This window comes from Xyrauchen texanus, chromosome 29 (genome assembly GCF_025860055.1).
Source record: "Xyrauchen texanus isolate HMW12.3.18 chromosome 29, RBS_HiC_50CHRs, whole genome shotgun sequence".
NCBI classification, from domain to species: domain Eukaryota; kingdom Metazoa; phylum Chordata; class Actinopteri; order Cypriniformes; family Catostomidae; genus Xyrauchen; species Xyrauchen texanus.
Genome location: NC_068304.1, coordinates 3,462,071 through 3,478,060, shown reverse-complemented (window position 1 = coordinate 3,478,060; position 15,990 = coordinate 3,462,071). Strand labels below are relative to the sequence as shown.

At 36.8% G+C, this 15,990-nt stretch overlaps 1 protein-coding gene across 1 annotated transcript in view; it reads right to left on the bottom strand.

The window, feature by feature from the left end:
• The window catches only part of si:ch211-220f16.2 (golgin subfamily B member 1), a 57,492-nt gene that overhangs the window by 41,037 nt on the left and 465 nt on the right, over positions 1–15,990 (bottom strand). The window contains exons 2-13 of the mRNA XM_052097784.1: positions 14,363–14,426; positions 13,980–14,135; positions 10,917–11,060; positions 10,233–10,361; positions 9,011–9,160; positions 8,759–8,926; positions 8,539–8,661; positions 8,350–8,463; positions 5,766–6,048; positions 2,016–2,131; positions 1,797–1,923; positions 1,621–1,712 (exon numbers count right to left, since the gene is read on the bottom strand). Of these exons, the coding sequence (XP_051953744.1) occupies positions 1,621–1,712; positions 1,797–1,923; positions 2,016–2,131; positions 5,766–6,048; positions 8,350–8,463; positions 8,539–8,661; positions 8,759–8,926; positions 9,011–9,160; positions 10,233–10,361; positions 10,917–11,060; positions 13,980–14,135; positions 14,363–14,407 (1,647 nt within the window). The 5' untranslated portion in view covers positions 14,408–14,426. The remainder of the gene's footprint in view (positions 1–1,620; positions 1,713–1,796; positions 1,924–2,015; positions 2,132–5,765; positions 6,049–8,349; positions 8,464–8,538; positions 8,662–8,758; positions 8,927–9,010; positions 9,161–10,232; positions 10,362–10,916; positions 11,061–13,979; positions 14,136–14,362; positions 14,427–15,990) is intronic.

Genomic DNA, 15,990 nt, shown 5'->3' with positions numbered 1-15,990 from the left:
ACTCATTCATAGAAAACAATATAGTAATTGAACTTTTATAAGACACTTTTAGTGTTAGAAAGGTCATATGCGAGGAGGCGTGAACTATCATGAATATTGATTGTACTTCACACCTGAGGAGACAAAGACCCCTCCCCTGGGCCTATCAATGAGGAATGTGACAAAGAGAATGAATGTGAGGAGACTTAATGATCAAAATCAGGTTTTAAGTTAAAAGAAGTAATCTGCCTATACATTTTCTTTACATAAAGACTTAATTTTAGACCTACACTACCATTTAAAAGTCTCTTCTGCTCACCAAGGCTGCATTTATTTGATCCAAAATACAGTAAAAACAGTGATATTGTGAACTCTTTTTACAATTATTTTTATATCATATTACATATAATACAGCATACAATTTAAATACCTGCTTTAGCCGAAACAACATTTACATGTAACAAACTTGCTTATTAGGACATATTTCAAATTTCTATACTCTGAATCCTGGCTGGCAAGTCTGGAAACAGTCCCACTAGTAAAATATGTACGTTTATATAAAATAGCATGTCAACTAATGAAAACTAAATTACTTACTCGTCCGAAATTGTATCCTCGGCTGGATCAAATCTCTATTCAAAATACAAACGTTCATCGGAGTCCCGCTCTTCTTCTGAGGAAAATTTTAACTCTTCGTCACTATGCAAGAGTTTTCTCACTTGTGTATCGTGCGGTCTTTCAAATGTGCAGAAAAATGAACGAACTTGTTGTTTTCAAGGCACAGTAGGGGGCGTTTACCATTTGATTTGATCATCTCAGCACATTACCATATGAATAGCGCCCTCTGCTGGTGGGTGTGATCATATTAGAGATAATTAGCTGAGCCAGTAGAAACTGTACATCGCATTGTTTCATACAGATTACATTGCAGGAGAATATTTGTTTTAAATTTGAATTGTTTTATTTATAAGTAGACATTTTAAGCATTCTTAAGACATGTTTCACGTTTGTGTGATAAGTATTCACAGAGTTTCAGTTAATTTTTGTGACGTGTTTCAGATATATGCTTGCAAACCCAGAGACTGCTTCCAGATCACCAGTTTATTTTCTTTATTTTACAAAAGCACAAGGTTTTGTTGTTATTGTGAGTGCACACATATAAAAGTAGACCCTTTATAGTCTCTAATGATGTCTTACACTTATCTGTATGCCACAAAATGACGGAGAATTTTATGTTGTTTCCGCTGTAATGACGACGTCGACCCCAGAGGGTTAAAATTAAAATAAGCTTTTACACCATTATAAGTAGAAGTTGATTTTATATGTGAACTTTTATATGTGAGCATTAAGCTGAAAACATCTTTTAGTTACTTTGTTATTTTTGTAAACAAACAAAAAACAGTCTGCAGCTCTATTATCTAGGCAAATACAAGTATCGGATCGGGATCAGGGGCCAAAAAAAGCTGATCGGGACATCCCTACCTGTATCCCATCAGTTCAGCACAGATACATGTACTGTTGCAGCCCTAGTTTTAGGCACTTCACTTTGCGCCATGGAATATCCCTTTATGTGAATCACTGTTTGCATGGCTGTGTAGTTTATTGCTTTATAATACAGTCAGAATAGAAAATGTCATTGACCTGGGATGCTGCTCTCTTGGTCACCTGCTCCAGGTCGGCCTGCATCTTCCTCTGCTGCTCCTCATACTCCACAAGCTGTTTTTGCAGTTCATCTATCAACAGACAAACAAAATCATAACATTTGAAACTATGCAAATAAATTACATTTCAAACTAACTGGCTTCTTTTTTATTTACCATTTTTAGCCTTCATCTCTTCATACAGTTCCAGTTTGCAAAACATTTCTTCTCGCTCCTCTTCCAGTTCTGTAACACGACTGCGTAGGGACATGACGTCAGGGGACATATTGGTACAAATCCCAGACTAAATTCAAACGCAGAGAAAGTTTATTAGCCAGATATTCACTTCTGCAAAACTGAGAACATTTTTTTTCTTTCCATGATACTTTCACTTGCCTGAACTTTCCTAAACTCCTCCTCGAGCTGCCTGATACGAGCCTTGGACCATGCTTTCATCTTTAAGAACTTAGCTTCTGCTTTACTGGCCTCGTCTGCTTTCAGTTTTGCATGGGCTAAATCGAACAGAGGAACAGATTGACAAAATACATAAAAACACAGCCAACAATGCTGCAAAACGATAAGTAATTTTTCCATCTCTAATAGAAAATACTCACGTGCCAAATCAATTGAATTAAAATGTAGAGTCAGCCCGGTTGTGTAACCGTGGTTATCAATGCTAAAGGTTTTTCAATTCAGTTCGATGCTACTAGTGGGGCAATGGTACGCCCTGTTGCCTTAAAAGAACAGTTCAAAACCAATATGATTTCTTATGTGAAACATAAAAGTTAATTTTCAATATTTAATATTGTGGCCCATCCATTCAACACATTGACAGTTGATGGCAGTGACTCACTTTAAAGCTTAAAAATGGCACAAAGTATCCCAAAGGTAGTCCTGGCTCACACGAGAACTTGAGTTGTTTTTAGTACTAAATAAATACATACTGTCATGTATAATAAATATTCGCACATAAACATTAGGGATGTGCATGAGATCAACTAATGAAGTTCTTATTCTGTACCAGCTAGCTAATTTTACGCATTTGCCTGCTGCAGGCACTTTCCCTGAATCTTGCAGTTACAAATGATTCCACTGGGGGATTCTGTGGATGGGCATGTCATTGAGGTGTTGGATGATAGGAGATTTCATGGCGTCTATGCTTTCAAACAAAGCCAAGAGAGGCAATACTTGTAATATTTTGATTCTCATTGAATTCCACTCTATTGGTATTCGGTTTTAGTTGGAGTTATGCAAACCAATGGGTGAGGATCTGCTTTTATGGTGGAAAGAAAATGTAAAGTGGAAGAAGAAACTCAGATCCACACATACAGGTCTGATAAGCTTCTGTGTTAAATCTCTGAACAGCGCAGGGGCACATTTAATAAAAAGCCAAATTTCACCACTTGTTTTTCTGAATTAAAAATATGAATGTGCCTTTATGTAGACTCAGAGTTTATATAAGTTTATTACCCCCAGGCCGTCAGTATTGGTTTTATTGTATTTGTGAAGAAATTTCACATACACTGGCAGCCAATATTTTTGAATAATGTACAGATTTCACTGTTTCAGAAGGAAATTGGTAGTTTAATTCACCAAAGTGAAATTCAACTGATCACAAAGTATAGTCAGGACATTACTGATGTAAAAAACAGCACCATCACTATTTGAAAAAGTTATTTGATCAAATCTAGACAGCAGCCATCACTCCAACACCTTAACCTTGAGTAATCATTGATTACTAAATTGATCATTTGGTACTATGTTAAACTTCATTATATCAAACACCTCAACTGTGTTTGATATAATGTCAAGTGATTTGACATTATGTCTTAAGGTCAATATTAGGTCAAAATGGCAAAAAAGAAACGTCTTTCTCTAGAAACTCATCAGTCAAATGTTGTTTTGAGGAATGAAGGCTATACATTGCTTGAAATTGCAAATAGAAATTACTATTTCATTCAAAGGTGTACACTACAGCTCTAACAAGAACAGAAAGAGATGCGGAAGGCCAGATGTACAACTAAACAAGAGGATAAGTACATCAGAGTATCTAGTTTGAGAAATAGACTCCTCACATGTCCTCAGTTGACAGCTTCATTGAATTCTACCCGCTCAACACTAGTTTCATGTACAACAGTAAAGAGAAGACTCAGGGGTGCAGGCATTATGCTAATAATAATTAGAGTGGACAAAGAAACACAGACATTGGTCAACAGATAATTGGAAAAGAGTGTTATGGACCTCATTGAGCTTTTGTGGGATCAGCTAGACTGTAAGGTGTGTGAGAAGTGCCCGACAAGACAGACACATCTATGGCAAGTGCTACAGGAAGTGTGGGGTGAAAAACAAATTACATAAATTTGAGTTGTTTCTCACCAAAAAAATAAAAATTATTATTGTTTACCTTTACTTAACTTACTTTTTGAATCCGCATGGACTACTTTTAATTACCTTTGGGTTGTTTTTAAGTTTTAAACTGATTCTCTATCAACTGCCATTGTATTGAATAGGTCACTATGTAGTGCACAGCAAACATTCCATAGCATTCCATGGCATTCCATGGCCGTTTCATCCACTACAGGGTATGAAGCTTCACCTTGTTATGATATGGTTTCTAATGTGATCAGGCTTTGTATAAGAAAATTACTTTTGCTACCAGATAAGACCGAAAAGACCATTTCCAGGCACTCTTTGGTATATGAAGGGCCCTTGCAGAGGAGCTGACCCCAATCACCAGATCTCCTGTTGTTCACCCAGTCTCCCCCATCCCTAAGACCTAGATGTGACAGACTACAGGACATCTCAGGACCATCAGACCGGTTCTGTTGATTGGCCTGGCCATTTGGCTGAAGCAACTGAAACAAAGACCATATTAACATGGACACCAGAAAGCCGTTATTATGAGAAAGCGGCGAATGGGTTTACATGAGCTGTGTTAGCGGCTTTCACTTTACTCCTGAACACATGCGGCTCAGTCAGTAAGCATATTTCTCCACAGCTATATAATGTACCCATGACACTTGTGCAAATAACAAACATGGCACCCGAAGAAGACTATGCTACTTCATTCTCTGTTGCTTCGCTTAATTCACAAATATTACAGAGTTTTTGCTGTGTTTGTTTCCTTAGGTTTCTATAGTGGCCTGCAGGGGAATTGCACTGCAGTAGTTGGAATAGTTGGGTTACCCTCTTACATAAAATCCAGGAAGTATGAGCGCATTTACGCAAACGTGAGGGACAGCCGATATTTTACACTGGTGTATATAAATGGTTATAGTTTATGGTGTATGTGGTTTTCCCACTGTACCCCCTGAAATGCAGAATTCTTTCCACTGTATTGACTTGTTGTTGGGCTCCATTCTATGATGTTGGTTACCGGTCTGTTCAATGTACATGTGCACTTCTCAAAAATCTGTAACAACACCGCTTATGCACTTAAAAGTCCACAATGAGCTGAATTCTCTGGGAGAAACCCAGGAGTGTTAAATCACTTTCTCTTAATCTCCTCCTCATGAAAAAGATATACAATTATTCTTACAACAGCCACACCCTGCTCTGTGTCTACCACACTAACAGAATATGCAACATCAAAGGTTCTGAGTCTATCTCCTTGAGAGAGCAGCATATAGATCCAATGCTCCGATTCTCCAGACGTGAGGGAGGAAACAGAATCCATCTCCTTTTCCACTGCGATGCACCGCAGCAAAACCAGTGGAAGACTTCACCATCCCTGAGCTTGTCACTTGATCAAGCAAAACGTAAATATCACAATCCAAACCTCTTTGGATTGTGATAACAATACTCTGCCATGGCTACATCCAACTCAATCACTTGCCTTTTTCCATCCTATGCACTCTTTCTTATCCATTTGTAGAACATTTTAGCATATTAGTACCATTTAGTAGTCGTTTGTTTTTCTTGCTTGTCTTTTTGTAAATAAAAGTCATTTCATTACATCTGTGTCTTTCTTGTGTTGATTACACAGGCTCGAAAGGTTAGGCTGAATATCCCAAATCCTTCAGATTATTCATGACCAACTCCCTACAAATTTACTGAATGGTCCATTCAGATCATTCTTATACTGTTAAGGTGAAATTCCTTATCTGACATTCATAAACACACACATAGCGTGATGTCAATGACTACCTTCCAGCTCTGTGATTCTTTGAGCTGTGATGCAGGTGGGCGGGTTTGCAGGTACATCTGAGGGTACAGCAGTTGATCGCTGCAGGGTCTCCAGCTGTATGCGCAGCGCCTGCTCTTTCTCTGACATCTCACTGTTGTGTTTCTCAGCAGCCCTGTGCAGCTCAGCCTCATGTTTCTCCATCAGATCTCTAAGCCGAGCCCGAGCAATGTGCCGCTCTGCCTCCAGCTTTGACTGAAGGTTCTCTCTCTCTCTCTGCAAGTGTTGCATTTGCTCTGTTAACTCCTACCAAACAAACAAACACAGAGAAGACTGACATTCAGAACACATCACATCAGAAAACTGTTTAAACTTTATCAAAACTTAATCAATAGGCATGTAAAAATCTATTAAGGAATTTAATAATTTTTTATTTTCCTTTTTTTGGAATACAGGTTGAGTGAGTTTTTATTATTTTTTATCCAAAAAGTCCTGTGACTTCAGGCTAGTTTATACTTGTAGGCTACGCACAGACTTGTGAGCACCTTACCAAAAATGTAACTATGCATTGCATCTAAGTATACCACAACAGCTGCGACTGGTCCACCCCTGAGTCAGAGACTCTATGCTAGGGCTGCACAATAAAATTATAATTATGATTATTTGCTCAAAAGTTTAATCAAGATTATTGATCACAATCATTGTTTGTTTGAAAACTATTTTTGTATTATTACACAGGGCTGCAATATTTGAACCAAAAAAAAAAAAAAAAAAATACTGTTGCCACTGATTAGATATCAATTCTAAAAGAAGGAAAGAAAACATAAAATTACATTAAACTGAATGAAAAACTAGTAGATGATTCCTTTTGACCAAAAATTAGTCATGTTTTGTCCATGCTTTACTTCCATTAAAAAGAGATACTTTGTAGGGTGTTTACACTCGAGTCCTCTTTTAAGATCCATTCTATAAAATTATTATTATTATATTCCAATACAAAATACAAATACACAATAGTAAAATTTTTCTGTAATAATTAGGGCTGTCAATGGATTACAAATTTTAAACAAATGAATTACATTGACATGCCGACTAATTAATACAATTTATCGCAATTAATTTAATTTATCTGTATGTCTGAGAAAGTCCCCCAAATAAAGGTAACTAATACAAACAATGCATAACTCAAATATTTATACATATAATATGAAGGACCTATAATTAATATATCATACGGATTGAAATCTATTTTTGATGCATTTGAAAAAGCATTGAGTAGACAATAAAAAAAAGTGGCTTAAGAATTCAACATAGTTTGTTTTATTCTCATATCATTGAACAAGCCACCTGTTTGCATCAATGTGTCCAGTTCACACAGGACCCGTTCTTACATTCCATCTGCACTATTTTGAATTAGACGGACACGTTTGGAGCATCTTACTGGTATTCAGCACCATAAATGGAGCATTTTTAGGATGTTGCGTCAAGTAGTGGAAGCCTTGAAAATCTCGTTTTAAGATTCCAGTATTCTGTTGTGCTTCCTCCTCAGTGAGCAGATCTCATTCTCTAGACGCACTGCTTGTGAGGTTTGTTGAGGCACACAGCCATACATTGACACAAAAAACAGATGTACTTCAAGCTTGAATTGCTCATATGGTAGGAAAATCTGTACTTTTATTACAGAATGTACGTACCTGTCAAGATTAATTGCGTTATTTTTTCTATAATTAATCACACGTATTAAATGGACAGCCCACAAAATAATTTAGCACGCAACATTGCTATACAGTCTGAAGCCTTTATTTTGGCAGAAGCCTAATCATTTTTTTCATCAAGCCTTATTTTGAAGGAAGACCGTATTGTTGTTTCTGTGTGTTACCAGCAGAGGTGAAGGCGACATCAGTTTTGTGCTGCTCCTTCCATACAATGTGAAAAATCAGGAGCATCGGCTGTTTTATATTCTGTTTGTTCATGTAGTTACAACCAGAAATGCAACAAAAGCCATGCATGTTTACAACTTATAAACTGTGCTTTTTTCCTCAATATTCATCTGTGAGTGAAACAATATTTGCTGTATTGAACTCGAGACCATTCCAATCTGCATGATATTTTGACCATATATTTGACAGTATTGTGTATAGTAAATGATCAGATTTATGTAACGAAATCTTCTAAAAACACTTCTATTTTATCAGAAAGTTAAAGCTGAAGTATATCATTTCTGGGACACTAGTGCCACCAAATGGAATTGTAAAAATAAACTGTTTTCAAAACAGCTTCCCACCCCCCCAATCTGTCGTTGGTCAAACAAAGAGATAGTCCCGCCCACACCTCACACCATTGGTTGAGACAATGTCACAATTTGTATAGACGGGTCACTCAAAACAAACAGAGGATATTTATAATGCCACAGAGACAAAGTGTTTACAGTCTTCGAGAAGATGAACCTTTGAATCGTTAAATAGTTGTCTCTGCATATTAAGGTTGGATTGGAGAAAGTATTTTATCATAGAAGTTTTCATGATTGCATCAGCATAATGTTTACAAATGCTGTCTGTCGATGAGACTGACAGAGAAGTTTAATACTGTCAGTGATGTGTGTTTCACCTTTATCTGCTGGTCTCTACCATCCACCTCCACCTGCAGGACATCAATCACTTGTGTTTTACCCAGAAGAACTTCCTCCTTCTCATGGAGTTTCTGTTTGAGAGCAGTCAGGAGCTGAGAAGGAAAAAGGATAGTTCAGTTTGTGTTGAACAATAACAGCTGGACATTTTCTAGAGATGTGCGATTTACCTGCTCGAGGTCAGCGCTAGCGTCTGACTTTGCTACAAGCTTGAATAGCTCCTGTTCATGTGTCTGCCTGATCTCCATTAGTGTGTTGTCTTTTTGTAAAATGATATCTTTGAATGTTTGGATCTAGAAAACACAAACAAATTCTGCTTAAGACTGACCATCAAGTGATAAAAATACAAATAAATCAGTGGCATTTTAAAAAGACACAAACGCTGTTTACGTTGGACTTGTACATGTTCTCCTTTTCCTCAAACTGGGTTTTCTTAGACATTAGGAGCTCCCGGAAGCTGTCCACCTGCTCCTGGAGTAGGCTGCACCTTTCCTCCCCATCACCAACTTTCTTTGTTAGGCTCTGCACCATTAAATTCAGCTCATTCACAGACCCTTCCTGTTTAAAAAATGCACTATTAGTAAGGGATTCAAACATGCCATGCCATGATTGACATTCATTAGGATCCAGCTAGTTCTTTACATTGCTTTGTTGTGGAACTGGTTGTTCCCCAGATAAAGCAGTCTGCAGGTGCACAATGTAGGCTTCCTTCTCAGTAAGAAGTTTGGCTCTGTCAGCCAACATGGCATCCACAGCAGAACCTCGCTCTCTCTGGGCCTCCAGCTCCTGGATCTAGAAAAAATATTGCAAATCTGTTACACAAACACCAATATGGCACAACTAGGGCTGCAACTAACGATTAATTTGACAATCAACTAATCTTCAATTATTTCTTCGATTAATTGATTAATCCGATTTTTTTTTTTAAATCCTGCACTTTATTCAAATATAAAACAGAAATAATACAGGGCTTAAGGATTTAGTCACAATTCTATACTCTCACAAAGTCTCTAACATGTAAAATTATCCATCGGAGACGGAGTGGGACTAAACATCAGCACAGCAGAGGGCAAAAGTGACACCAGAATAGCAATAATAATAATTCTGCTCAGCTAAAAAAAATCACATAATTATGTGAGAAACATATGTATGTACACCGTCACTGATTACAAACATTTTAAGTGTTTTAAGTTAATATTATAAATGTATCCTAGAAATTAATTAATTTTGAATGGAAGTGTATGCTTGAAACTGAAATCATGGTATGATGTTGCATGATTACAAAAATACAAAGCACACTTTAATCCAACTGATTGTGCTCCCTTTCTCAATTGCGAACGACGTGGCTGTGTGAGCTTGTTTAACGGAGACTCAGTCATGGTAAAGACAAACACTTTTGTGAAATTGAAATACGGGCTTGATTTTGAACTCATAACATCTATAAATTTCCATTTATGTATACAAAACATAGAAAATAACTGCAAAATCGAAGTTATGTGCTGGAGAGAAACAACTCTCAAGTGCATCAAATAGCACAATCACTCTGTCAACAGACCTGACGTGGCAAACAATCCACATTAAACTGACTGCTTATGATCATCTTTGAAGGGTTTATAAAGTCGCGTGTTGGTTTTTTCTGCTTCAACTTGTCCATAATTTTTCAAACGAGTTATCATGGAAAAGCATTTTTCACAACTATCCAACTAGTCGATAATGGAATTTTTTGCTGATGTTTATTATTATATATTCTAATAGATTTTATCGATTAGCTGTTGCAGCACAACAAAGGATTCATTGAGGTAATAAGGATTACGTTTAGCACTCATGAAGGATTATTAGATTAAGAACCATGAATGGCCTTTACCTTTTGCTTCAGTTCTTGGTCTCTCTGAGCAACCTGCTGCTCTAGATCCTCCACCTTCTTTCTAAGCCGGAGAATTTTCCCACGGTTGGCAGCAGCAGATTCTGAATCACCAGCTTCTCCAGTGCCACTCTGAAGAATCACAATCAGCTCATCATGAAACACATAGAGGAGCTGACCCATGATACTTCATGGACCCATGATAACTGCTCTGAGATCCGGTGTATTGATGTGAAAATGATAACAGAATGGCAATTTTGGGGTGAACGATTCTTTTAAATCAGCAGTTCTGGGGTGAACCATCCCTTTAAATTAGCTTTGCCGCTACTGAACCTTACAGCACAGCACTACAGCAAAAGAAATTATATTTTATCCAAGTTGTGAGCTTGCAATTTGAATGTGATGAGATAAAATGAGGGAGTATTGTGAAATAAAGGCAAAACAACAAGTCTTTCTATTGCATTATGCTTGTTAGTTGCTCTCAAAAACAAACATACGTCGTCCAATTCACAATCAACTTATATGATATGTAAATACATACATCAGTACCTGCAATGTAAATGTCACCCATTTAAATACATTAAACATAAAGCACCTCTTGCTGTATAACTGCTATTAGACACTTTTACAATGACTAATGCTCATGTCCTGGCCTCGCCTCTTTTCCGTTTGTTTCACCGGTTTCACCTGTTTGGTTCGGGCAGGACTGCCCTGCTCTTTGCGCTCTTGATTTTTCCGTAATTCCTCAAGTTGGGAGTTGAGTGAGGTGACTTTTGCTTTGTTTTGCAGTCGTATCTTGGAAAGCTTCGATTCATATGAATCCCTCTCCACCTGAGGGGAAAATGTTCATTTGAAATCATTCTCTCTTTTAACATGCATCACACCACAGCTTCATTCTCTTCAACAACAAACTTAAATAAGTGAGAATAGCTTGATTTTGATAAATGAAGCAACACCGGTGCAAGACACATTATTCCCTTCTTGGTATCCTATGCGGACTGAGTGTAAATCACAGAATTACAGGGTTTACTGTCATTAAGATGAAATATTGGATTTAACTTTACACAGACAACGTTAGTGTGATAAAATCGTTCAATAGAGTCATGTTAACACATGGGCTGGGTATTGATACAGATTTCCCGATTCGATTTCATTCAGATTCACAAACTCTCATTTCGATTCAGATTTATTTCCATATGAATTAATATTCCCATTTCAGTTATAATGTACATTTTGCTTACACAGGGTATCTGCAGGTTCGAAAGAATGAAATTAAGACTTTTAAGGCCAAATAAATTAAACGTTTGTAACACATAATAAAAATAACAAATAATTTTTTTTAAAAAAATAACATTAAATAGTTAATTAGCAGGTAATTACAAACCCACTGAAGGTACTTGATGTCTCTGGACATGTTTTTCATATTTTACAGTGCATTTTTGTGTTTTCTTTTTTTAAATAATATAATACAATATTAAAACTCGAAATGTATTCATAATGAATGCATGCAGCCTATATACTGACCCTTCTCTTTAGTCACTTGTTTTCCAGCAAGACGTGACGCAATAGATCTTATTTCACACTTTTCTGTAAAAAGCTCCAAGATCCCATCTGATTTTCCACAACTGAATGTTCTTATGTTTTGTCTGCAGTACAGCTCATCGAAGAGACTGAACGTCTATTCCTCACAGCCTCGTTGTCATTCCAATTAAAAATGCTGAATAATACTTTATTATATTATATATTTTGCTTGGCAGATACCTTTAACAAATACTTGAACAGATAGTGAAAGGGCAGTTCAAATAAAAATGAAATGTCTGTCATCACTGCTCACCCTTGAGTCTATCTGAATTGTTCTCTGCCATGGAACAAAAAAGAAGTGTTAAGCAAAATGTTTAGTCTCAGTCACCATTCATGGTTACGGCATCTTGTTTTTCATTCAATGTAAGTGAATGGTGACTGAAACTCCCTAATATCTCCTTTCGATACCCACTGAAATAAGAAAGTCATACAGGTTTGCAACAGTATTAAGGAAGGTTGTGTGAAATATCATGTAAAACTTGTCAGTTACCTTAAAAATGTCTGTTTAAAGTTGACAAGATGTACTGCATATGTTAACAGATTAAATTATGAAAGAGAACTGTGCTGCATAAATAGTTATGATGTATATTGAAAACAGATTATGTACTAAATATTAAATATAGATCATATATTTACATATGTGTATTATTAATATTGTGTATTATTAATATGTATATCATTATATTTTAATTGTTTTGTATATTATATATTTTTTTTAATTGACTGATTCAGATGAGAGATAGCTTTACAATTCTTGTCAAAGGTAGTGTAAAATAAGGAAGCACCATGATTTGAAAGGTATGATAAGTCTGCGCTAACCTAGTGCGCTTGCAAACTGCAACGCAGACAGCTTTGCCAATTATAATTTGCATTTTATTGTTTAACTGAATAATTTGTACTATTTACAAGTATTTACATTGATTTGTTGAACACGTGCTAAAACGTTACGGTCTCTTTAAGAAAACAGGCAGTTCTGTAAAAAGTGTCTGTAAAGGAGCGCATCTTAACTAGAGAGGATCGAATGCACTGTGCACAAGTGATAACGTTAAATGTGCTTATTTTATATGAAAATTAATTGTGTAATTTAGTAGTTTAGAGCTAAATAAGGTCTAAATACCATAACGCCTCGCCCCCAAAAAACAAAGCACAACTTTATTGTTTTTACTTCAGTAAAATTTGTATTTGAACATACATTTAAAAAATAATATTACAATAAAAAAATAATTAAATAGTACACATGTACTGTATGTTTGGTCATTTTTGATCCATAAACAAGTGTGACTCACAAACACCGCACAAGGGTTAAAAGAGACATTATTCAATGACAAATGGGTTGCGTGGATCTCGTCTTTGGACATGCATTACATGGAACAACTTTTACTTTCAACACACAGTGAAAGATCTTGCTTCTGTATACATCACTACTATATTACACATTCACTGGCAAGTGATATTCTCCATTTGAGGTGGAGGGTTGCGTAGAGTTAATTATCGACCTTGGGATAAAGGAATCAATATCATTAAGATTGTGTTGCATCGGAAAATCTATATTTTTACCCATCCCTATTAACACACATATCATGTTTAAGTCCTATGGCTATACTTTTGAAACTGTGCATTTAAAAATTTTCTGGATTGGCCTCGTTTACTTCTATTGTTAGTGCTTTACTGAATTTGCGGGTATAAGGGGTATGGGTTGTTGTAGAAATTTTGATACTCATTGATAAGTGATAGTCATTGCAAGGGAATGCCTCTGTGTCTGAGGAATGCAGAGGGGGAGGATCTGCTTCTGTTAAGAAACCTTGGGATAAAAGAGTATAAAATACAAGTCAGCCCTCCCTTTCTCTGTCTCACTCATGGCACAGATTAACTCCTGTGTAATGACCGGGTCCTTCTTGCAAGAATAAATCATTTTAAAAGACTGTTTGATTCAGAGTGTCTCTTACGCAGTGATAATGGTTGGTTAATATTTTTTTTTGCCACAACAGGGTCGATATAATTTTTTGTGGCAATCAACACTATGTCACAAATGCTTTTGATAGAGCTTTACTTGAATTGAGCCCAATTATTCCTTGCATATATAATTGTTTAAAACTGATGCTAATACACATGTAACCACCTGTAAATGAAGGAATGAGGATGGAACAATTTTCTTTTTTTGAAAAGTACCTTAAGTCGTTCATCTTTGCTGCAGAGTGCTGCATCTTTCTCCCTGATCAGCTCTTTTAACTGAGTCACCAGTTCCTCCATCTGTGCTAGCCGCTCAGTGACCTCAGATAGCGTTGGGGCATTGACGCCCGCATCCACCTGCGGAGAGCCAGGGGCCTGAGACAGTAATAAGCATTTAATATGACGTGTTCAGCGCATGCATGGCATTTTCTAACTTTGTTTTAACATGAAGCATATCCTGAACAATTCCTAATAAAAAGACGCACTATGCTGCTAGACAATCCCACAGTAAACATATCAGGCTGGTTTGCAAGAATGAGACAACATACATCACAGAAAATCCTCTACATTACAAGACATTTAAACAATTGATTAATACTCACTCCATGGGCAGAGCCGCCCTCATCTGCCGAAAACCACTTCAGCATTGTTGACAGAGCCTATGGCCTATGACAAGATATCACAGCAACAGTTTAGTAAAATGAGGTACCATGAACACAGTTTATAAATACTGCCACAATACGTAGATTAAACATTACACATGTTAACGTGATTTTAGTGTGATAAAATCACTTAATAACCTTATCAGTGTAAAATTACAACTTCGTTGTCATGACAACATAACAGGTAAACCCTGATTATCCCAGAAATAATTTGGACTCCAAATTATTTCTGTGTTTGTAAACAATGCTGTGGATTTATCTTAATTTAAATGAACATTACATTTAGATTTGCACTTTTCTGACACTACACTCTTTACACAGTGAACAGGGGGTTCTCCCCAACCACCACCAGTGTGCATCATCCACCTGAATGATGCGGCAGCAGCCATAGTGCACCAGTACGCTCATCAAACATCAGCTATTGGTGGAGAGAAGAGAGTGGAGTGATACAGCCAATTAATGGATGTGGATTATTAGGAAGCCATGATTGATAAGGGCCAATGGGGGAAATTTGGGATTTTTATTGAACACAGAGTCAGGACCTTTTTACAGTTAAGTGTCCCAATCACTATACTGGGGCATTAGCACCCACACAGACCACAGGGTGAGCACCCCCAGCTGGCCTCCCTAATACCAATTCTAGCAGCAACCTTAGTTTTCCCCAGGAGGTCTCCCATCCAGGTACTGACCAGGCTCAAGCTTCAGTGGGTAACCGGTCTTAAACTACAGGGTGATATGGCTGCTAGCTGTTATAACATAGAACATACCTTTAAAGGGATAGTTCACCTTAAAATGAAAACTCTCTCATGATTTACTCACCCTCATGTCATCCCAGATGTGTATGACTTTCTTCTGCTGAACACAAATGAAAATTTTCAGAAGAATATTTCAGCTCAGTAGGTCTATACAATGCAAGTGAATGGTGAACAGAACTCAGAAACTCCAAAAAGCACATAAAGGCAGCATAAAAGTAATTCATTAGACACCAGGGGTTAATCCATGACATCCATGTCTCCTGAAGCAATATGATAGGTGTGGGTGAGAAACAGTTCAATATTAAGTCCTTTTTTACCATAAATCTCCACCTTAGACTAGCCAGCAGCTAGCGAAATGTACAATGAATACGAATCGGCAAAAAACAAAAGAGGAATGTAAAAGTGAAAGTGGAGACTGATAATAAAAAAGGATTTCAATATTTATCTGTTTCTCACCCACATATATGACTTCGCTTCTGAAGACATTGATTTAACCACTGGAGTCGTATTGATTACTTTAATGTTTCCTTTATGTGATTTTTGGAGCTAAAAAGATCTGTTCACCATTCACTTGCATTGTATGGACCTACAGAGCTGAAATATTCTTCTAAAAATCTTTATTTGTGTTTAGCAGAAGACAGAAAGTCATACACATCTGGGATGGCATGAGGGTGAGTAAATCATGAGAGAATTTGTATTTATAGGTTAACTGTTACTTTAATAAGAACATGAGCAATAATTCCAGGGGGGCATAATACTGTCTGTGTTCAGTCAGAGGAAAATCATTTTTAATATCTAAAGAAAAAAAATGTT